This window comes from Phyllosticta capitalensis (assembly GCF_038381095.1).
Source record: "Phyllosticta capitalensis strain CBS 128856 chromosome Unknown BKA78scaffold_6, whole genome shotgun sequence".
NCBI classification, from domain to species: domain Eukaryota; kingdom Fungi; phylum Ascomycota; class Dothideomycetes; order Botryosphaeriales; family Phyllostictaceae; genus Phyllosticta; species Phyllosticta capitalensis.
The window spans coordinates 111,790-133,810 of NW_027117444.1; the positions used below are offsets into that span (position 1 = coordinate 111,790).

Sequence of the window (22,021 nt, forward strand, 5' to 3'; positions counted from 1 at the left end):
ACAAGTGACCATGATAGCTTGGAGCTCACTGTTTGTTGGTTGCTAAGAGGGAGACTGCTGGTGTGCGGTGACTGATAAGGTAGTAGTAGGCAGGCTTTTATACCTCACCGCGAGCGTCGTACCGTCAGGGGTAGGGAGGTAGATTTTTGCACGAGACCTGGGCCGTCACAAGGACAGGCAGAGGATGCTTCCCTTTCTTCTAGAGAATAAGGGCGCTGCTGTTCCTTCTCGCGTCTTAATGCTGCTCAACATCAACCCCTATTTTGAGCAAGTCTCCCGTCCAGCTTCCCCCTGGCCAAACCAAAGTTCCAGCTTGACATGGCACCCCAAACCGAGTGACATTCCCAACGAAGCGCGCAGCCAGAAGACCAGTCCACTCTTACTGTACTTTTCTAACAGTAGGTCGCTCCTCCGGAGCCGAAGATTGCTGGCTTATTTAGAGTGGAGTGACGAGGTAGGTGTGGGAGGGGCGGGCTTTTATACCCCTGGGTTCCAGGGAATAGCCCATGACGAGAACAGAAAAATTGCAATTGTGCAACAGTAGATCCACGTGCTTCTAAGCTGCACGTGGGTTGTGAATAGAGCAGTAGGTGGTGTTGTTTGCTCTTTTCTCCGTTAAAGAAGAATAATGTCGTCGGCCATCATGTCGCAACGCCGCTCGACATCAACCCCTATTCGGCGCAAATCTCCTGTGTAGCCTCCTATCCACACCAAGATTGCTCGGCTTGAAAGGGCAACCAAACCAAGTGAGCTCTTCATCGGAACGAGCAGCCAGACAACTAGTGATTCTGCTTGTAGGCTTTCACTGCATCGATGTCCGAGGTTGGATGCAGAGAGAAGACCACCAGCTTGCTGGCTGCTTGTTGTAAAGCAAAGAGGCAGGGTTGGACCGGCTTTTATACCGCTGAATGCTAGGAAATAGGAAATAGGAGCTCGTGACCAAAGAGACGGATTAGTGCGATAGCAGGTCCACGTAGGTGCTCCTACCCAAGCTGGGTGACTTCGACTTCAAGTGGTGATTTCTCTGATTCTGCGACAGATGACTCCAATAGTGTCGTTCGTTATATCTTGATGTTGCTTCAAATTGTCATCATCCCCATTCGCGCATGTTTTCTGTTCGAATTTCCGCCTCCTCCTGTCCTGGAGGAGTCCGCTCGGCTGGAAAAAGCAACCAAACTGAGTGAAGCTGTGGTTACAATTCTCAGCCAGACAACCAGTAGGTGTGTTCTTGCAATCGAAATGCATCAAGCACAGGAGTTGGTTGCAGAATAGGCGACTGCTTGCTTGCCGCAAGGTAGTAGGATAGGGGCACTCTTATACCCCTGGATCTCAGGGGACACGACTCGTGACCTTGAGAAGTTCATGATTGCAGAACCACGTGGCCTTGAACTGGCCTTATGAGTCGTGAGTAAGGTTTGCTCTTTCCTCTGTTGAGGGTTTACAATTTTGTTGGCTGTCATATCATGATGTTGGGGCTTTTCAAATCCTGTGCGTGCTTCCTCCTCCTCTCTGGCTTGCCCCTCCTGTCTTGAATGAGTCCCTGAAAGCAAACAAGCATATAGGAGGTTGGTTCCCAATCGCGCAGCCAGGAAACCAGTGGTCGTTCCATGCGAAAGGCGGCATAGCATCGACTCCAGAGGTTGGTTGCAGAGTCGTAGACTGATTGCCGGGTCGTAAGGAGGAGAGAGGCGTGCTTTTATACCCCTGGATTTCGGGAAACAGCTCGTGACCACAGGCAAAACGATGGAATGGCAGGAACATGTGCCCCTGAGCCGACTTTAATTTTCATCCACTCTCTCACTACTGAGGGACAACGACGCAACTTACCCTTATGTTGTGACGTTGCTCGACACGATCATCACCCCTTTTTGCGCACGTCGACTCTGCAGCCTCCTCATGTCGCAACTAAGTCCGCCCAGCTTGAAGCGGCAACCAAATCAAGTAGCTCAGTCGTTGGCAAGCGCAGCCAAACGACAAGTGAGTTGGTTTTCGCGGGAACACTGCACGAAGCGCAGAGGTTGGTTGCAGGACCGTAGACTGATCGCCGGGTCGCAGTGAAGAGAGAGGCGTACTTTTATACCCCTGAATTTTCAGGAAACAGCTCGTGACCACAGGAAAACCATGCAATGGCAGGAACATGTGCCCTTGCGTCGACTTTGGTTAGGAGTGATGTAGGCCACTCGCCTCTCAGAGAATGATGGCAATGCCACCCCTCATTGTGTCACATTGCTCCATATCACTGCTCCGCAATGTCTCCTGCCAAGCGTACTCCTCACCTGAATTAGTCCCAAAAAGGCCACAGCAACCAAGTAGGGTGTCGTGATCATCAACCAGGGTGGTCGCGAAGAGGAGGAGAGACGACTGGCTTGTTGTGGAGTGAGGCGGGAGGTACGCGTGCTTTTATACCCTTGAATTCTGGGGAAAGGGCTGTGACCTCAAGAAATTCGCGATCGTCGGCTTTAGATAGCTATCAGCGATGGTATATTGTACTTCCCGATGGTGATACAGTCCCTTAATAAATCTTGACATTGCTCTTCGTCACCCCTATTTCGCGCGACTCTCCCGTTTAGCCTCCTCCTCTTCTAACTGTAATCGGCCCAGCTTGAAACAGTGACCAAGTAAGCAACTTGATCGTTGGACGCAGCCAGACAACCAGTAGGATTTCTTGTGGGATGTAGCTAACAGCAGGTCAGTTGTGAGGAGGCAGACAGCTGGCTTGTCGTAAGTGATGAGAGGGGCGTGCTTTTATACCCCTGAATTTTGGGTAGACGCTTGTGAACATAGAGACAATGCGGTGGCAGGCGCATGTGTCCCTAAGCTGAATTTCTCCAACAAGTAACAACGACGCAGCCTGATCATGTCTTGACGTCGCTCGACGTCATCACTACACCTTTTTTTGAACTTCTCCTATGAGACATTCACTTCCTCCTGCTCTTCTGGCCGGGTCCCCCAACAGGCGAAACCAACCAAGTACCAGTGGCTGCAAATGCGCAAGGGAACCAGTTTGTAAGATCCCTGGAGGTCCTTAACGCCCGAGATTAGGTGCAAGAAGGGCAGATTGCTTGTTTGTAGTAGAGTAAGAAGGCCTAAGGATGGCATGTTTATATACCTGGCTGAGGACTTGGTGTCAGGAGTGGGTGGTGTAGGTAGCTAGAGCAGGGCTTCAGACCACTCCAGGCAGGCAAACGCTTGCGCCGACGCCGCTGCGCTGCCCCTTTTACCAACACATTCTTTCTGTCCGCACGCAATCCTCCATCACGCACTAATAATGGCACTATTCATCACATAGGCCATCATTCAGCATCATCCTGATCCACCTTCTACTTGCAAAGTTTCCAGAACCTTCAACTGCCGTGGCTCTAGAATTGTAAGAGTGGGGGGGCCAGGAGACACCAACGAAGCCAAAACCGAAACAAGTCGTAGTCATTTGGGTACTTGGCCAGTCCATCATTTCGACCGGGTGTTTCTCACACTGGTGAGGTGGATTGTAGCGAAGGAAAAGAGGAGGATTGCAGCAAAATACGTCTGCTTTTATCCATACCTGCGCGTTAAGAATCAGGAGACGCAAAGGTCACAAGAGCAGGGCTTCGAACCACTTTGGGCAGGCTTCTGTCACCGCTCCCCATTTTGCGCCTAAACATATGCGCAGCTCCCGCACTCCTGCATTACCCTTCAAAACGGCGCTCATCAACATACGCCATCGATCAGCATCTTTCCTCTCCACTTTTGAAAATTCCAGCCGACGCGGCTAGTAAGTCGTCAGAGGAAGAGAAAGTGGAGACAGACACCGACGAAGCCAAAGCAGTGCATCGACGTCGATATTCTCTCATCAGCACCAGTCAACGTTTCCTGTAGTGGCTCTTACCACTGGCGGCGAGGTAGGTGGGATGTGTTACTGGAAAGAAGAGAGATGCAGGAGGTAGGAGAGGACGTCTGCCTTTATACCCGCAAGGTAAGCTAGGAATCAGGAGGCGTGGAGGTCACAAGAGCAGAGGACTTCAAACCACTTTATGCAGGCAGGTAGACAGGCTGCCCTCCGTCGCCGTTCCCTCTTCGAACCATGCTTTGCGTAACCCAGCACTCCCGCATGACCCGTCGATGATGGCGCTCACCATTACGTCCGTCGGTCATCAGAGTCAGCTTGTTCTGTCTCAGAGAGCTCCCAGAAGCGCAAGAAAAGAAGTGGATGGAGAGACCGACCAAGCCGAAGCCGAAGCAGTGTTTCGACTTGAGGGTGTCTACGCCAGTCGATTGTTTCACCGCAGCTGTGTCTTTCACACGCACGATGGATCGTGGCATACTGAAGAAGAGAAGCAGGAGGTATGGGAGGACTGCTGCTTTCATACCAATCTGCGTGTTAGAAATCAGGGGGTCTGAAGGTCACGAGAGGGAAAAGAAGGGGGTGAGACATGCGCGAAAAACTCGTCTTGCAAGAATGGCTCCGCCATCATCCACCAATGATGGCGCTCATCATCTCGCTCGGCTCTAGAGATCTCAGCCTGGCTCTAAAAGCACAAAATCCAGTGAGTGGTAGATACACGGTAGAACAGACACTTACGAAGCCAAAGCCGAAGCCAAAACCGGAACAGTGTGGTGTTTGAAGCCTTGTTTGCCAGCACCAGTGTCAATCTGGGACATTGCCACGTCTCCCGCTAGCGAAGTAGGTCGTGTTGTAGGAAGAGAAGAGAAGCAGGATTGCGGCGAGGAGCGTCTGCTTTTATACTCGCAAGCCCTATTGGGAATCATTGTCAGGGGCCAACTAAGGCATGGAGGTCACAAGGGCAAGAAAGGGGGCGAAAGTGTACATCGCTTTACGCACCTACTTCTTCATCATGCATCAACAATGGCGCTCATCATGTTCTGCCGCTAAAGATTTCAGCCACCACAGCTTCAGAAGCACAAAATTAAGTTGTAAAGAAAGAGCGAAGACAAACGCAGCAAAAGCCAAAGCAGTTTCATCAACCTCAGGATTTTCTCGCCAGTCGACCATAGCTGTTGTAATGGTATTTCCACTAGCGAGATTGGTGCTCGTGTTGCATGAAGAGAAGAGAGACAGGAGGCGGAAAAGAAGTCTGCTTTTATACTTGTCTGCGTTGAGAAAGGGCATGAGGGGGCAAAAGGGGGGCAAGACAGACATTCGCGAAACGCTCATCTTTCAAGAGCGGCTCCGTAATCGCCCCTTAAAGACAATGCTCATCAACACCAGCCAGTGCTTAGCATCACCATCGTCCATTTCCGAAATCTAAATACTTCAGCCGCCGCGGCTCCTGAGTCGCAGCGGCAATAAGGAGGAGCAGAAACAGCAACAAGCCAAAAAAGTCTACGAGATTCAACGTCTCCTTGCCAGTCTGCTTTGCCATGGCGACATGTCTCACACTAGCAAGGCGATTGTTCTGTAGGAAGAGAAGAGAAGCAGGATTGCAGCGAGGTAGGTCTGCTTTTATACCCGCAAGACCCGTCGAGAATCGGGTGTCCATCAACGCGTCAAGGTCACGAGGGGGCAAGGAAAGAGGCGAAAGCATGCGGTGGCTATGCTCGTGTCGTTACTTCCCCTGGCCGACTCACCGCCTGTCCAACCGACTGACTGACCTGCTGGTCGGCTGGCTCACTTGATAGCTGCCTGGCCGGCTTAAAAAGCTCTCGCACCGCCCTCCTCTCCCTGATCACTCATATCGGCACGGGACGGGGAAACCAATCCCCACGTACTGTCGGTCCCAATACTGCTGCCGTGTTTTGATTTGGCCGCAGCAGACTACGAAAGATATCACTTTGGCGCGTCTGCTTGTGTCCAAGCTGTTCCACCCTTCCTTGACCATCGCACACATTGATGTTTTTTCTCCCATCATGACATTTCAAGAATGTTGACCATCTCCATCGTCCGCGTCAAATCACTGCGATTGAGAAACTTCCGTGATGACACTTTTGCGAACCTGGCGGCCCCCAGGCCTTGCGATGAGCAAGAGTGGTAGAGGGTAGAGGCGCTGACGAAGCCAAAGCCAAAGTCATGGTTCAATAGAAGTTGATGTCGTCAGTCGCGTTCCTTTTTGGTAGCTTTCATCTTGGCCACGGGAGTCACTTGCAGAGAGAGAAAGGAAGAACTGCGGCGAGGAACGTCTGCGTTTATACCTACCTTACCTGCACGTTGAGTGTCAGTGATCAAGTGGTTGAGAGGTCACAAGGGGGGAGGAAGGGTGCGAATGGAAGCATGCGGTGAGTTAACCGTACGTGTCACGGTATCACCTGGCGGCCAGCTCGCCGACTGTTCGACTGGCTGACTCAATTACTTCCCCCTGACCGACTTGCCAGCTGGCTATTAAAACATTACACTTCACACTTCTCCTTCCCCCTTTCTCCCTCATCCACATTCGCACCGACGTTGCGGAGAGAAAACACAACTCTTTCACTGTTGCCGTTGTCTGGTTTGGCCGCACATCTCCACCAGCAAAAGTGTGACCTTTTCGGCGTCTTCCGTCGCGTCTGACTTGTTCTGCTTTCCGCAGCTACTCGCACACATCACCAACTGCCCAATTCCCTCGATCATCATCATTATTCAAAAGCAATGACCGTCTCAATCATCAAACCTTCGCGAAGTCGCGCTTCCGCACTCTTCACGCCCCCTGGCCTACCCCTTTCGCGGCTGTCGAGCGCCGACACAACAAAGTGAGTTTTTCGTAAGTACGATGGAGCAGAACCCAGAGTAGACATATTGGTGAGATCGGTCTTCACAAATCTGAAGACGAGTGTCGGTGGGTAAGAAGGAGGCCGAGTCGCCAGCAAGTAGGGAATTTATACGCAATGGACAGGGCCTGTGCGGAAAGCATCTGACGCACTCCCCTTGTGCTCTTTCCACATCCAACTCTTCGCGCATGACATGACGCCTTGCGGCGCTTTCCATGTCGCTTTTGTTCGCAATCAGGTATAAAAACTTCGCGCTCCATGGCTCTCGACTGAGTCTGCACAAACGATTTTGAGCCAGATCATACTACTTGTGGAATGCCACGTCGAAGATTGTGACTTTCGTTGTCTCTCTTTCGCCTTGCTCTACTGGAGCAGAATTGCTACGAAGCGTGCTCGCCCCTGTGTCTCGTCATCAATTGACGACGACGACAATTTTCATTGGTGAACTCCAACTGTAGTCAGTGAATCATCACAATTTTCACAATCCAAGAGAAACCATGCACACCAGACCGCAAAGACCAACGCGATAGAAACTCCCACCGCTCACTTCCCATTCCTTTCGCTGCAGGTAGCAGAACCACAACCGCCAGCCACTATCGCTGTCGCTGTCGCATGGGCTCCTTCCCAATCCGATGCGTGGAGCGCATCTGTATGCAGTCGACGATTCGTGCACTCGCTGCCCATGGATGCTTTTCTCAAACTTGGTTTTCTCCTTCTTCATGCTCCAAAAACAATAACCGTCTCCATCATCCACATCAAACAACCACGCCCAAGAATCACACATTCTTTCGCTCGCTCCGCCAACTCTACCCCTATTCCCGCTGCCGACACAACAAAGTGGCCTTGCTGCGTGTGAAGGAGCAAGTGCCGAGCCAGAAGAAACAAGGGCTCAAGAGACAGAGTAACGCATCTGCTTTTTCTTCCACCCTCCATAAATCTGAAAGCGAGTGTCGACGAGTAGGGAGGGTTCTAGTCGCTAGCCGGGGAGGAGGGAGCTTTATATACCTACGCAACGAACAGGGCCCGTGCGAAACAGGACGCACTCAGGTTCTCACGCGCCCTTCCATATCTAATCACCGCAACTCCTCGCGCGGGTCATGAGGCCTTCCGGCGCCTGGCCACTTATCTAAGGAATCAGGTACAAAACCCTCGCACTCCGCAGCCTTCCCTCGACTGTCTACACGAGCGCGCCACCCTCTCCTGCTAAAATGAGAAAACGGGTTGGATAATCAGACACTTCGCCGGCGGTTTTCTCCCTCTCACGACACTCTTGTCGTCTCTCTCGTCCCCTCGGTCAGTTGCCCTGCGGGAATCTACCATAGAGCCGCGTGGCCGCCACAGCAATCCAGCATCAATTGACAACGCCGACGGTCTTAAATCCTCATCATCGCCCCAAATCACAACATGCTCCATCTTCCTCTCAACACAGCAACAGCCACCGTGCCACTCAAGCCATCTACACAAAGAAAATGCATCAGCACCAAAAGCTCAAACCAATAGGCAACCCGCAAACGCCGCAACCAACAAAACAGTCGAACAATCAGCACTAGGCATTATTTTCCAGTGTCGAATTCATTCTCACTCTTCCTCTCGGCCGATGGAAGCCGTGCTTAAGGAGTGAGGAAGAGCGGCTTGATTGCTGGAATGAGGCGTACTTATATACCTACCCCTGACTCTGTAGGAAGTGTGATAGAGGATTGAAATTACAAGGCAGGAGCTAAGAGTAGTCCTGTATCATCATCACACTGCTACATTGATACACCGCATTACCTCTATAATAGAGACTTCAACATGCCATTTGATCCACCTCTAGCAAGAAGTCGGAAATCTCCACGTCCCAAAAAGCCAAGAGTAGGGGTAGCGGGATTCTTGAGGAACGGCGACGGTCATATGCCTCTATGACCTTTCTCTAGCCCAGTAAGCAATTGCTCCACGGTACCATTCACTCTTCAGCAGAGTTGCTTGCAGGAGGGAACGTTTGATTTAGGGGGGGAGGTGGTTGCTTTTCCATCCGAGAATCAGGGGGGCGATGTTTGGAGATAGTGAGGTCATCAGACAGGTACGCGCGCGCATTGAGGAAGAGGTGCACGCTATCCTGTTTGCTGCTGCCACTACTGCTCCAACATGGCGCAGATATGGTGATGCACAACAACACTACGCTCGTCCCTCTCTGCATCATCTCGCGCGCATCCTCGACTCAAAAACCCTTGGAATGCAGCCGAGACACCGACGAGTACAGGTACAGAAGTGCCACGAGCAGCGCAACAACAGTGGCCGATATCCTCGAAACTTGTCCCTGTCATCATGAAAACTGTCTCGTCAACTCATCGGGACGAGCGAAGGAGCTTCCTGCAGACAGAGTTGTCGGTTGTCGGTTTGGGGAGTGAGGCGTGCTCATATACCCCCTGAGTGGGTGATCCATACCCAACACGAGCTCGTGGCCTGCGGAAGACTACAATGGAAAGGCAGGTGCGCGTGCCTAGGAGCTAGCCTTAAACTCCAGCAATGTCATCTCATCCCAGTCTTTCCAAAAACAACAACACCAACAACAACAATCGCGTCCACCATCAACCCATGACATCGCCCCACAAACCCACCTCCCCCTCATCTCCAGCAAGACCGCCGCTGTAATGGTCAAGATGAAAGAATCGACGCGTGCCAGACGCCCCACCCACCGCGAAAGCTCCCACAGTCTCAAGCCGCGCCGAAGAATCCTCCAGCGCAGTCGAGTTGCCGTAACTGGCGTGACCATGCGGGGACACTGGGTTCAATGGCAGAGGTATGAAGGATGGAGGAGAGGAAGTAGTGGCTTATATACCCGCGATTCAGAGGGCGATGCGATGCGTGGATGAGGTCATGAGGGAGGAGCAACAAGACAGGTGTGAGTCAATGCTGCCGCTTTTCAATCAGTAGCATCATCCGCGCTTCCTCACTTCCAGCGCCGTTCGGCCATGATGATGCCTTTCTATTCTTCTCCCCGATATAGACAGCCAGCCAGCCAGCCAGCCAGCCGGACAACCCGCAAACCTACCCTACCTACCTACCTACCTACCTACTACGCCTTAACCACGCCCTCTCCCGCCACCGCACTCCCCCCACCACTACTACTCCCCCTCTCGACCTCGCCCACCGCATCCCTATCCCCCTTCAGCCCCATCAAAGACGTATCATACCCCTCGCGCTCCAGATACTCTCTAAACCTCACATCCTCCAAATCAATATCATCCTGGCCAACCGCCGGCAGGCAGAACCAGGCAATGACGCCGCTCAGGATGGCCAGCGACGAGGCGACCCAAAACGGGTCTTGGCCACTTGCCGTCGCGTTGGGCGCGTTGCTTTGGATCACGGGGAACACCCACGTGCCCACGAAGGCGCCGATTTTGCCGACGGCGGCCGCGATGCCGTAGTATTGGCCGCTGCGAGAGAGGGGGTGGGGGTTAGTTGTGGGTTTGGTAGGGGGGGAGGGGAGGGGGTGGCTTACCGCACAGCAGTGGCGCTCGTCTTGCTCGCCAACAAGCCAATATTGTCGCCCGGGCCCATCTCGCCCAAGCTCAGAAAGATGCCATAAACGACGCAAAAGCCCGCAATGTTGCCCGGCTCCTCGAGCTTGCTATACGCGCCCGCCATGATGTACCCGACCACGGCCTGCGCGCAGACGCCAATGACGAGCGTCTTCTTGGGGCCCAACCAAGGCACATCGGCCAGGAAACTCCCCAGCACGGCGCCGGGCAGGTAGAAGAAGTTGATGAGGATGTTCCACGCAAAGCTCTTCCACAGCGCGGCGTCGCTGCCCAGCAGGTTGTCGAGGATGGTGGTGCTGTAGATGCCGAAGGCGTAGGCCGAGAAGTCGTAGATGAACCAGATGATGCTGATGGCGGCCAGGCGGAACCAGTAGAACTTGATGGCCAGCAGGTACGGCACCGGCGCGTCGCGCATGGATTCGCGCTTGTAGGCTTCGGGCTCTTGCAGCTTGATGCGCAGCCAGAGGAGACTGAGGGGCGGGATCACGCCGATGCCTAGGCAGATGCGCCAGGCGGCGCGCAAGTGCGATTCACCTGTTGCGATGACCTGGACGTTTGGTTCAGTCTGGATGGTGTCTCGAGGGAATTGGCGTGGTACGTACGACAATGACGGGCACGATTGACGAGACGAGAAACGCAAAGTCAATCATGACGTTGCTAAACAGAATGAACCACCTATTCCTCGTGCCGCTCTTCAGCTCCCCCGTGCTCTCCGCGCAACCCACGCTGCCAGCGGGGTACTCGCCGCCAATGCCAATGCCCAAGAAAAAGCGATAGGCAGTGAGGGCAGCAAACAATCCAGACACGCTACCGCCAGCACCGTACGAACCGGCGCCTAGAGCCGCAAAGACGATGATGATGACGGTGGACGCGAAGAGCGACCATTTGCGCGAGTAGCGGTCGGACGTGTAGCCGAAGAAGAGCATGCCGACGACGGTGCCGGCGAAGGTGATGGAGCTGACGTTGTTTTGCGCGCTGCTGTTGGCGTATTCGGTGGGGTAGATGCGCTTGAGCATGGTGTTGACGGAGCCAATGACCTGTGCATTTCATAAGTCGCCATGACCATAGTGTTTACCCAGGAGGTGCTGGTGCTCACGTTGTTCAAGTAGCCGTCGGAAAACAGACCTGCGCCGCACGCAATGACGGGCCACAGGCGCTCCCAGCGATTCTTGTCCGTGTCTTCATAGCTGTGGTGTTGCACGGGCGGCGGCGACGCCTCGACTTCTGTTGCGCCTTGGAGGTCTTTTGGCGCATCGTCTGAGTGCATGGTGGATGACCTAGCGCGGGGGGAGCGCGGGGCAGAGGGAAAACGGGGTGTCGAGCCGAGCCGCGGAGGTATTAAAATGGTCGATGTTGGTCGTGGTTTATCAATTCATGGAGTCGATGAACAACGAGGAGAAAAAGAGAGGAAGAGAGGAAAAGGCTGAAGTCGGCGCAAGAAAAGAAAATGGGGAGTAGTACATGGCTGGACTGAAAAGGGCAGGTGAGAGACTGGCGTGTCAGTGAGCTCGTGGTGCCAAGGCAGGTCCGTCATTGGTCGACGATTGAAGATTGATAGTATGGATGAACCTAATCCCAGCCTGGCGGGATACCCGTGCCGCCGCAACCGGGGGGCGCGGTGCTTGGTAAAAGCTTCAACAAGTCGAATATCCTCTCGCCTCGGGGCGTCGCCATTTGCGATTCAGCCGTTGGCGCTGACGACGCTTGCGAGTCAGCCAGAGAACAGAATGGCGGTCGTGATAAGCGAGATACTGAGAGATAGATATGCAATCGACCGTCTGGACGAGGCTGAAGGAAGCGGCGCGGCCATGAATTGTACATCTGACATCCATGCAGAATCTATGCATCCAGACTTCTGCGCCTCAGCCTTGATGGCACTGTCACATCGTGCAGTACAAACTCTATTCGCGTGCACTGAAACGACGCCGGCCGGCCGTTTGGTTTGATTTGGCCGATGGACTAACATATGAGCTGACCTGACAGCCGCATCTGCAACACCGGACGCCGTTCCAGCGCCGTCAATGGCGTTGAAGTCGATCCTGCTAGTTGTTTGGTTTGATGTTTAGATGCTAGGAGTTCCCAAGCCGTCGTCCATTACCTACATATCAACACATACACAGCAGAGCGGCCAAACAGAGCGCCCTTGCAAGCCCAAAAAGGTACATGGAAGACCGACTGACACACCCGTCATTCTTGATCCCTCTCGACAGACAGGCAGAAAAAAAGAAAAACAAAAGAGGGGAAAAAAGTCCTTCGTTGAAGCGTATTCCAAAGAAATTCAACCACCACAGATTTCGCGACTTACCTTTGACTTGCTCTCGCTCCACCAACTCCACGCCTATGTTCCACATCCGCCTCTCAAGCCGTCTTCTTCCACACCGTGTACAGACCCAGCAGCGAGCTGACGGTACCCGCAATACCGACGATGCCATCATCCAGAGTGGCGTATCCGAGCGCCGACACGGGGACCGAAAGGTCGCAAAGGTCGGAGATGAGCTGAATCTTTGCGGCGTTGGCCTCTCTGCAACAGACACAACAGCAATTAGTTTTCATATCCACGGCCAACCAGTATCGCGTCGTGTCACTCACCTCTCAATCTTCTTCTTCTCGACGACGCTCTCCGCCTCCTTCTCATCCACCGCGCCGCTCCTCTGCCTCAACTGCACCAGGCTATAAACGCCCGCGACGACGTTGCACAGCAACCCAGCCATCCACGCCTTGTACGCGCTCTCCTGAATACTCTTGATATTCGCGCTCTTGCGCGCGCCAATGGCATCCAGCACCGTCGCATTGTCGAAGCACATGTAGCCGGCGTAGCCCAGCTGGCGGCCGACGGCGCAGTACTTGAGGACGGGGTCGAGGGCCTTTGAGTCGGCGGCCATGGCGGCGGCCTTGAAGTGCTCGACAAACTTGCCCAGGCGCAGGATCTTGCGCGTGGTGCCGAACGCCTTCTTGACGGCATCGTAGGGCGCGATGGAGGCGGCGCTGTGGTTGGTGCGGAACAGGTACCAGGCGTAGAAGCGCGAGAAGTATTGCAGCGTGCGCAGGAACTTGTCGCGGCCGACTGTGTGAAATTGCGCGGTGCGTCAGCTATTGCTAGATTTGGTCGGGCGAGCGGAGGTCATGACGAGTTGGCTGCCTGGCTGGCTGGCTGGCTGCGTCGAGGTACGTAGCCATAAGAAGCTTCTTTTTGAATTTGCGGGGTATGGGTATGGATTGGGGAAACGCACCCGTCGTCGCGACGAACTTGAGGTAGTGAGAGACGGTCGGATGGTAGATGACGGCGTCGGCGACCATTGTGACGGCTCAATCGACGGACAGCGTGGTGGGTGGAGTGGGTTGGTTTGGTGAAATGGAGCAGCGCGCTGCAAGCTGAACTGCCGGCGGGGTGCAGATAAATGGATAGATAGCGGTCTTGGGCGGTCGGGACGCGGCGGCTTCGGAGAGCAAGCGGACTCGAGGGCAAGCGAGTATGAGGGTGTCGAGCGGACGGTCGACGTGAAGCGCGCGCTGTGGTGGACGTCGACGATGGGACAGTTGGTGTTGATGAGTTGGGACTAGGTATCCGTAGAAAGTCTGGCTTGTGACGGGGTGACAGGGCTCAAGTAGTACGTCAGTTCTTCAGAAACACTAAACGCTGAACCTCGGCAGGTCTCGCCCCGGCTGTCGGCTTGAGATTCCCGGTCTTGGGTGCTTGGCTCGCCATGCGCTGCTGCTCCCTCTACGTTTCCCTTTCGCACATCATCAAGTCGTGCTTCTTCACAACGAGCGAAACATGGCCTGATCTACGACTCGTGAAAGGCCTGATCGGCTGCGGATGGCGGTGTGGAGTCTCACTCCAGCTGGGGCATATATTTCCCGGAACCCATGCCTGCCACCGACTTGCCCTTCTGGGTACCTTTTTCGAGTGCTTGACTACATACCTAGCCGTGTACCTGCCTACTTACGGAGCCTCTCCAGGTCTGCACATTTCATTTGAAGTGCTAGACAAAGTAGTTGGGCAGTCGGAGAGACCTGACAATCGCCCCCTATCTCGACCTCTTGGTATGCGTCGAAGCCGTTGTAGCGCTCAGCAGCCCAGCAGCCCTTTGTGTTTATTACCTACCACCGACTTGCCCTTTCAAGCACCTCTCCAATGTGCTTCGAGTGCCTGGCTATGTACCTCCTTCAACGTACCTAAAGTACCCAAGCCTAGCTAGGTACTCGACGTCCAACGTCAATTCAAGTAGAGAAGCAAACTACAACGCACAAACGCGCCTTCCACCCAGCCACTCAGCCACAAAAACTCCAAAGTCAATCCCACGCACCTACCTAGCCCCCTAAAAACTTACAACTTCCAACGTAGCATCCCCCGTCTGTTGCCAGGGCTACCACCACGAGGCGGCAGGCCGTTGGGTGCGCCGTGCCGTGCCGTGCATCTATCCGGTCTCACTGAACCGGCCATGTCGAAAAGGGGAGGGAGATGATGGGTGGAGCTATCCGGCGGGATAGACTTTTGCGCGATGGTGATGATGGTTTCTGGTGGTGCTGATGTGAGCGAGCTAGGTAGCTGTCCGTCTACCTTGCAAACATCGAGAGTCGGATCTAGTTTGCTAGTGACGAAATATAAAGTGCGACGACCAAATCAAATGCCAAACAAGCGTGTATTACTAAATCGGTAGATGGGTAGGTGGTGTAAAGGGGGGTTGGGTAGGTCGGTAGTATAGGCAATCCTCTAGCAGTGTAATTCTTCAACGAGTAGGGGAGAGAAGCAAAACCAAACAAAAAACCCCCACAAACAACGAAATGAAAAAAGATTGACATATCAACATGTAACCGTAGTGACCTGCTGGATCGAAGGAAACATCCCTTCTCCCCGTCCAGCCGTCAGTCAACTCAGCTCAGCCCAGCGTATTTTTCTCTTTCTCGTCACCCAACCCCAGTATATCCACCATCTGTCCGCCGCCGTTCCTCTCTCAACACGTCAAAGACGTGGAGAATCGATGCGCCAGAAAACCCAAGAGAATAAAAGGAAAAAGGAGGAACGCCCAACGGCCAAACGCGCTGCCGCAGACACGCATGCCGCCCGTCTGTGCACGGAGGACCCGAAGAGACAGACAAACCGGGCCGAAGCAAGCTCCTCCCAACAAGAATGGACCGAACGGACAACGTACGTGGATATCCACCGGCGCAGCGCAGAGCCGGTGCCGTGCCACTGCTTTGCTTTTGTTGAAAGCATCACAGCCAGCCAGCCCCACGCATCCTCTGCCAGAAATGTTGTCGCAGAACCGCCTTCCCAACCAACAAGCCTCGAAGATGCGATTTGTGCTTTTTTGATTGTCCGCGCAGCTTCTACATCTACTGCTTCTCCGAGTTGGCCTGCAGATACTGGTAGGCAAAGTAGGCGAGGCCGCCGCCGACGAGGAGGATGGCATAGACACCGAGGCCGAAGCCGGTCGCGTCGCCCTTGTTGGTTTGGGACTGGGGCGCCTGCGAGGTCTTGGGTTCGGGGTCGCCCTCCTGTTTTGCGCGGGTACTCATTAGCTACTGTAGACATTGGGAAGAAGCAAGCGCAAGAAACGCAGCGCGTTGGTGCAGACTGCAGACGTGGTGCTGTCAGGCGATTCCGATCGCCCTCGGAATCGCGCGTCCCGGATGTTGAAAAAGACTCCGGGACGAACTACTGACGCACGCACGTCTGCCTAGCCAACGCCGCGTGTTTGCAATGGCAATGGCTTGACCGATAGACGTACCACTCGCTTCAGCTTGCCGACGAGCAGGCCCTCCAGGATTTCGCGCGCCTCGTCCGAGTGGCCGACGTCCTCAAAGGCCTCGGTGGCATCTTGGCCGCCAACGTCAAGCATCACCTCCTCACCACCGCTGCGGGTGCACAAGTCAGCTTATGCTCTCACCACGAACCTGAGGTGCAATTGATTCCCAATGGCGCCTGTGATGGCCTCCCAAATCCATGGCACGTGTGTGGACAGCAGTCCGCTGGCTAGTGGAGGACCAAACTAGGCGGCCGTGGGTTGGCGGGAGTCGGCCGGGAAGACAGCCGAGGAAGAGCAATTGCGGCCGGAACATTGGATTGCAGACTTACGGGTGCTCGTCGACGAAGCTGCCGCAGTCGTAGACCTTGTCGTGGATGACCATGTACAGGTCCTTCTTGGAGCTGTGCTCCGAGACGTCGGAGTAGGTGAATTCCTTGTCGGCAGACATTGTTGGCGTCGGTGGTTCCAAGGCGTTGAGGTGAGGACTCGTCGGTGGTTTTGTTGTTGAGAGCAAGGGGTCAAGCAGCTAGCGACGGTCGAGGATGAGAAGAGCAGGCAGCGAGAGAGAGGCGTAGAGGAAATGGAGCAGCGTGGAGTTTTGTAAGAACTCGGGCCGGAAGCAGGAAGATGGGCGGTGGGAGGGCGATGCTTGGGTGCTTGGGGAGAAAAGATAGGCCATCCGCTCAGGGCCAGGTGGTGCTACCGCTGCTCGGACTAATCGACAGGCAGCCATTGGCCAACGGCAGCCAGGGAACTTCAGATCCGTTGGCGCGGGGTCTCTCGCGTCTTCCCGAGGGCAATCTATGCCCGCGCTCGCTCCGTGGAAGCTCATCACGGCAACTTTCCGCTGTATGACTGAGGTATTCAATTGTTTCTGGCTCTAGGACTGAGGCGTCAAAGAATTACACACAGGATGCCTTCCTCCCCACTCCATCCGTCTATCCACGCGCGCCCTGATGCTCCGTCTCCCCAAGACCATGCTCAACTCCACTGACTCGTCTCTTCCCTGTCGGATGCCCCTCATTCCGCCCTGCCCTGCCCTGCCCTCTGCCCCATCCGTCCTCCGTCGGCTCTCGTCTCCCTTCATGGCTCAAAAACCCGAGGCAACCACGCCTCACCAGGCAGACATCAGTTTTCCGCTCCCATGCAAACAAGACCCTGCCAATGGAATAAGAAGGTGAAACCAGAACACCGCTGGTGGATGCGTATGCGTAAAAACCGTGACGACGTCGACATTTCCCCCCGTCCGCCCAACACTCCCAGAAAACGCATGTGGAAAGCAATGAAAGCCCGCAATGTGCATCCCCAGGTCCAACATGAACTCGCTTTTGCTACTCTCGAGTCTCGACGCCTGGCCTCCGGGGCCGCAGTGACACCTTTTGTCCGACCTTGACACAGGGGAGGGCGGGAAGAATACAAGACTACAGAATCGTTGCTTCGTACAATAGAAGGAAAATCCACAAAACCCTCGTCAGGGCCAACTTTCCCGGCTTTTGGGAATCTTGGCAAGCCCTTCGCCGTTTTCCGCTGCTTCGTCGTTTGCGCCGTCGACTTCGTCCGCTACAGGCACTATCTTTTTGGTGTCCGCAGGTTGAGAGCTGGATGAGATCTTCTTTTCCTGATCCGGTTGAGTCTTGGACTGGAAAATATCGGGTTGCGCCAGATGAAACCAACCACCGCGCTCCCACTGTCCGGGCTTGTAGAGAGCTTGCTCGCGAATCTTGCGGTCGACAATCGCCGTCATGAGCTCCTGGAGTCGCGCGAAATTTATTGGTTTGAGAATCCACGCGTCGAATCCAGCGTCAATGTACGTTTGCCGTTCCCGCTCTTCGAGGGATGCAGACACGGCGATGATGGGTATACGTCCATTCAATGCTGCTCGTTTGGACAGCACGTAGGTAGGGTGCGACTTTTCAAAGGAGCGAATCATCTTGGTCGAAGTCAATCCGTCGACAATGGGCATCTATCCAGGTCAGAGACTCAGCCTCAAAACAGCATCGACCAACTCACCTGCATGTCCATCAAGATGACGTCAAAGTAGCCAGATTTTTCGCCGTAGACCGTGGCACACTCCTCGCCATTGACCGTAAGCGTGACCTCGTGGCCAACCTTGTCGACCCTCTTCTTCACGATTTTGCTGTTGACGGGGTCATCTTCCGCCACAAGGACTCGCAGATTGTCTGCGTTTGGCGGCTCCTCCTCCTCTATCTTGACAAGGTTGTCATCCACTTCTCCAAGAATTCCACTTTCTTCGCTGTCCGAGGATTTTGGTCGACCGACATATTCTTCTGGCACCCTGACTGCTCGCACAGGCTGTCCTGAGTCCTGTACATTAGATTCACCGGGCCGGCTTAGAGCAAGATGGTGATGTCTTCTCGCATGATCCGCGCTGCGAGCTCGTGCTTTTGGAGGACTGCCGGCCGAGGATCCGTTGCTGTTGGAATCTAGTATCGGGCGATGCGACATGTGAGAGTTGGAGTGAGATCGATTCTCCACCATGTGCGGTTCTTGAATGGCTTCAATGAGCCTGTCAACATCACTCTTGCCACTGTGTGCACTGTGTACACTCGATACGCTGTGCGCGCTCTTGAGACTCCGTTTGCTGTTGACACTGTCCGAGCTGTCTCTTCTGAGAAGCGGGTTGTTTGCTTCCTTGCCCGTCGCTAGCTGACCTTTGTCGACCAAGGTCAACTCCCGGCCATCGCCGCCCGGACTGACGCCTTCGGTTTGCGGCGTCAGCGCCGTTAGTGAAGAAGCATCCATCAGACCCTTCTTGTCATTGCCGTCCGGCAAATCAAATGGGAATTGGACCACAAACCGAGAGCCCTTGCCCTCTTCTGACTTGAGCCGCAGCTGACCGTTCATGTTGCGGATAATCCGTGCCACGACTGCAAGACCCAGGCCCAACGTGCGCTTTTCGCCGCCGCCGCCCTCGATTCGCTTCGAGTTTGGGGCGAGCGTTTCTTCCAGCATTTCCGTTGTTTCGCTTTGCACTTGCTCGAGGTCTCGGAACAGGGCATCGAGCTTTTTACCACTCATGCCCGTGCCCGTGTCGGCAACGGCAACCTCGACGTTGACGTGGTTTTCTTCCCAACTAGAGACGTACCTGTCGACCCAATTAGCACAGATCAGTCAGCCCTTTTGTTTAATCGCCTACATGTCAACAGTGACGCCCCCAGTCGGCGTGTTTTGGATCGCATTGGCCGTGACGTTGGAGATGGCCTGGCGCACCCTGCGCTGATCACCCAGCACCTTTTGGGGCACGCCCGGATGCTCCACAACATCGTACGATATTTTCTTGCGCTTTGCGTCGCCCGTGAACATGCCCGTCGCTTCGGCAAACGTCTCCTTCAAGTCGAACACCTCTCCGCGAATCAAGGGTCCACCCTCTTCAGTCTTGGTGAGGTCCAAAAGGTCATTGATTACATAAATCAGCGACTTGGAAGCAGAGTGCGATTTGGCCAAATTCTCCCGTGTTTCGCTATCCAGAGAACCTTCGAGGGCAATTTCGAGATAATTGATGATGGCATTCAACGGTGTTCGGACTTCGTGCGCCGAGTTGGCCAGGAGCAGTCGCGTCAGCTGGCTGCTCTGCAAAGCCGCCTCTTTCTGACGCCAGACCTCGATAAATTTGCCGTAAACCAGGCAGAGCACCGCAGCCGTCTCAATCTCCTCTTCGGTCCATTCTCGGCATTTACCTACGACCGTCTCGCACCAAGTCCGGAAACTCTTTCGAGGCTCGAGGTAGCCTTCGGTGCCTTCTTTGATGAACTTTTCGTACGGATTGCCCGCCCACTTGACCTCCTTGAGCTGCCCCTTTCTGAAGAAGACGATGAAATCACCACCCGTCACCGAAAGCGGCACGACCAGCATACCAGCAATGACTTGGAACCCGGGTGGGTACCGAAGATCTGGAAAGTCGATGGCAAGGTCCTGAGAAGTCATGACTGACGTTATCTTGCGCATCCGCAAATACTCGAGCATGGCCAAAGCTTCCTGGGATTGCTCCAAGTGGCCCAAAATCTTGGTCTCGTCTCTTATCGAGAGTAATCCAAAGTCTGCATCGAACAGCTTTAGCAAATCTTCCGAGGATGCTACAATGTATCCAGAGGGATTGTGCCGAGTGGGAACAGTATTAATTAGTTTTCTTGCTTGCAACCTCGATGCATACGACAGTCGCTCAATGTTTCGAGAGGCTGAATCGCCCACCAAGCGGCACATTTTGCGGATCGGAAAAGAGACGCGCATGCCCTTTGGACCATACGAGTGACAAGCGATCAAACCCCACAATTCGTCAAAGGCGTTGATGGAAATTGACATGGATGAACGGACCGCCATGTTACCCAGGTACTTGAGATGGATAGGCGACATGGCGCGCAGGTAGGAATAGGTCAGGTCGAGCGGAGTTTCCAAATCCTCAACAGTCCGGCAGACTAGACGAGCGGTTTCTTGATCTCGATCGTACAACATCCGCACCTTGTTGATCTTGTACAAGTCTCGTGCTTGTTTGGGAATGTCAGACGCGGGAAAGTTGAGTCCTTTGTAAAGATCCTTGGTCGCTCGAGGATCCACGAGCTCCGTCACGACGCGGCCATTCCACTGAGTGTCAAACTGGTAAATCATGACGCGATGGAAGCCGGTCAGCTCTTTTACGACTCCGACCAGCACCTTGAGGAACTTTTCGAGATTCGGTGCAGTTGCAAGCTGTTCCTGGACCTGTGACATGATGTTGAAGACCTCCATTGCGGCAGCTTCACCCTTACGCTTCCTAGCGCTACGCAACACTCGCAATGGTCTACTAATATTCTGCGTGCTTTCGGCGTATTCTTCTGCGGTAGGATTGCTTTGCAACGTGTCTTCGGGAAGCTCAGGAGTCGCCTCATTCGTTGGCACCAGGGGGTTGATGGGGTCGTCTTCCAGTTCGAATTCGCAAATGACCAGGTTTGGATTTGCCGGATTGACATGCATTGCGCACCAAAACTTGCGGGCTCTCTTGTCCGGACCGCGAATGGTTAGGGTAAAGACTTCTGGGCCGTTGGTCGCGGGATCTGCATCTTCGTCCCGTATAAAGTCGATGTGGTCTATGAGATTGTCCGCCTGCTCCTCGGTAAGGATGTCGCAAAAGGTGTCTAGAGCGAAGAGGTGCCCTGGTGAGTAGCCCATCATCCTTTTAGAATTCTCGCTAACAATGCGAACAAGTAGTTTCCCGTCCGTCTGTTCTTCCAACGCTATGAGCATACCAAAGCCTTGGATAGCACCCGGGATGTGGATTGGCTCGTCTTCGCAACGCTGCAACGTCTCGCCACCCCTGCCGGTAATGACAGCATGGCCACCCTCGGTCACAACATGCTTGAAGCGGGCCGTAACGAGCGGCGGATCGGGCAAACTTTCTGTAAAGCTTCTGGCGGAACTTGGCGCTGGAGAGGTCGGTCTTTCGCTCGAGTGTGTCGAGTTCATGGCGCTTTCAGTCCCACTTTTGGAGGAAACAATGTCGTTGAAGGTTTGATGAGGCGTTCGGAAGTCGATCTTGTCGCTTGAAAGACCTCTCCGCGGATGATTCGTCACAAGCCCACCTTGGGACCCCGTCGGACGAAAATCCGAGGCGGAGGAAGAGCTGGTGACGGATTCCCGTCGAGCATCTTTGGCGCGAGCGGCAGCCGAGGCCGACAGGTGAAAGTATCCATCTTGTTTATTTTGGCAGGCGGGCGTCGGTGCCGGGTCCATGGAGACGACGCTCCGAATGGGAAATACGCGATCTTCGGCATTGGGGCTCAATGTGTTGGCGTCTGTGGGAGAGACGAAGGGATGAGGCGGCGAGCTTCCAGGCGACCTGTTTCGAGCTATGGGGCTGTCGGTGATGATGCGCGTCCGCTCGCGCAGCGGAGAGGAGTCGCGTTGCGATGCAAGAGTGTCGACTGCATCATGGGAAACTGGCCGCGGTTCCTGTGCCTTGTCGTCCGGTCGCTGAGACATGGGATGCTAGCCCAAAGTGGTGCGTTGAAGCATAAACTCGAGGGCTGTTAGCGCTGATCTTGTGTCGAGTCAGAGGGGACGGGGTTGTGGCTGCAAGAA

The 22,021-nt window shown here is 54.4% G+C and overlaps 4 protein-coding genes across 4 annotated transcripts; all 4 read right to left on the reverse strand.

Moving 5' to 3' along the window:
• Positions 1-9,372: 9,372 nt before the first annotated feature.
• On the reverse strand, positions 9,373-11,466 carry BKA78DRAFT_353320 (putative MFS phospholipid transporter; the record flags this gene model as incomplete). Its single annotated transcript, XM_066891538.1, has 5 exons — positions 9,373-9,439; positions 9,852-10,094; positions 10,160-10,746; positions 10,802-11,236; positions 11,296-11,466. The coding sequence occupies 5 exons, from the start codon at positions 11,464-11,466 to the stop codon at positions 9,373-9,375; spliced, it is 1,503 nt and encodes a 500-aa protein (XP_066743023.1).
• A 975-nt stretch (positions 11,467-12,441) lies between these two features.
• BKA78DRAFT_315703 (peroxin-11) lies at positions 12,442-13,929 on the reverse strand. The gene is made up of 2 exons (XM_066888566.1): positions 13,430-13,929; positions 12,442-13,263 (listed from the first exon to the last, which is right to left on the reverse strand). Exons 1-2 carry the CDS (start codon positions 13,494-13,496, stop codon positions 12,785-12,787), a joined length of 546 nt encoding a protein of 181 aa, XP_066743024.1. The 5' UTR covers positions 13,497-13,929; the 3' UTR covers positions 12,442-12,784.
• A 1,607-nt stretch (positions 13,930-15,536) lies between these two features.
• On the reverse strand, positions 15,537-16,397 carry BKA78DRAFT_331764 (putative cytochrome b5; the record flags this gene model as incomplete). The annotated part of the gene is made up of 3 exons (XM_066889912.1): positions 15,537-15,698; positions 15,932-16,058; positions 16,279-16,397. The coding sequence occupies 3 exons, from the start codon at positions 16,395-16,397 to the stop codon at positions 15,537-15,539; spliced, it is 408 nt and encodes a 135-aa protein (XP_066743025.1).
• A 1,023-nt stretch (positions 16,398-17,420) lies between these two features.
• On the reverse strand, positions 17,421-21,922 carry BKA78DRAFT_296104 (uncharacterized protein; the record flags this gene model as incomplete). The annotated part of the gene is made up of 3 exons (XM_066886568.1): positions 17,421-17,912; positions 17,960-19,055; positions 19,107-21,922. 3 exons carry the CDS (start codon positions 21,920-21,922, stop codon positions 17,421-17,423), a joined length of 4,404 nt encoding a protein of 1,467 aa, XP_066743026.1.
• Positions 21,923-22,021: the final 99 nt, after the last annotated feature.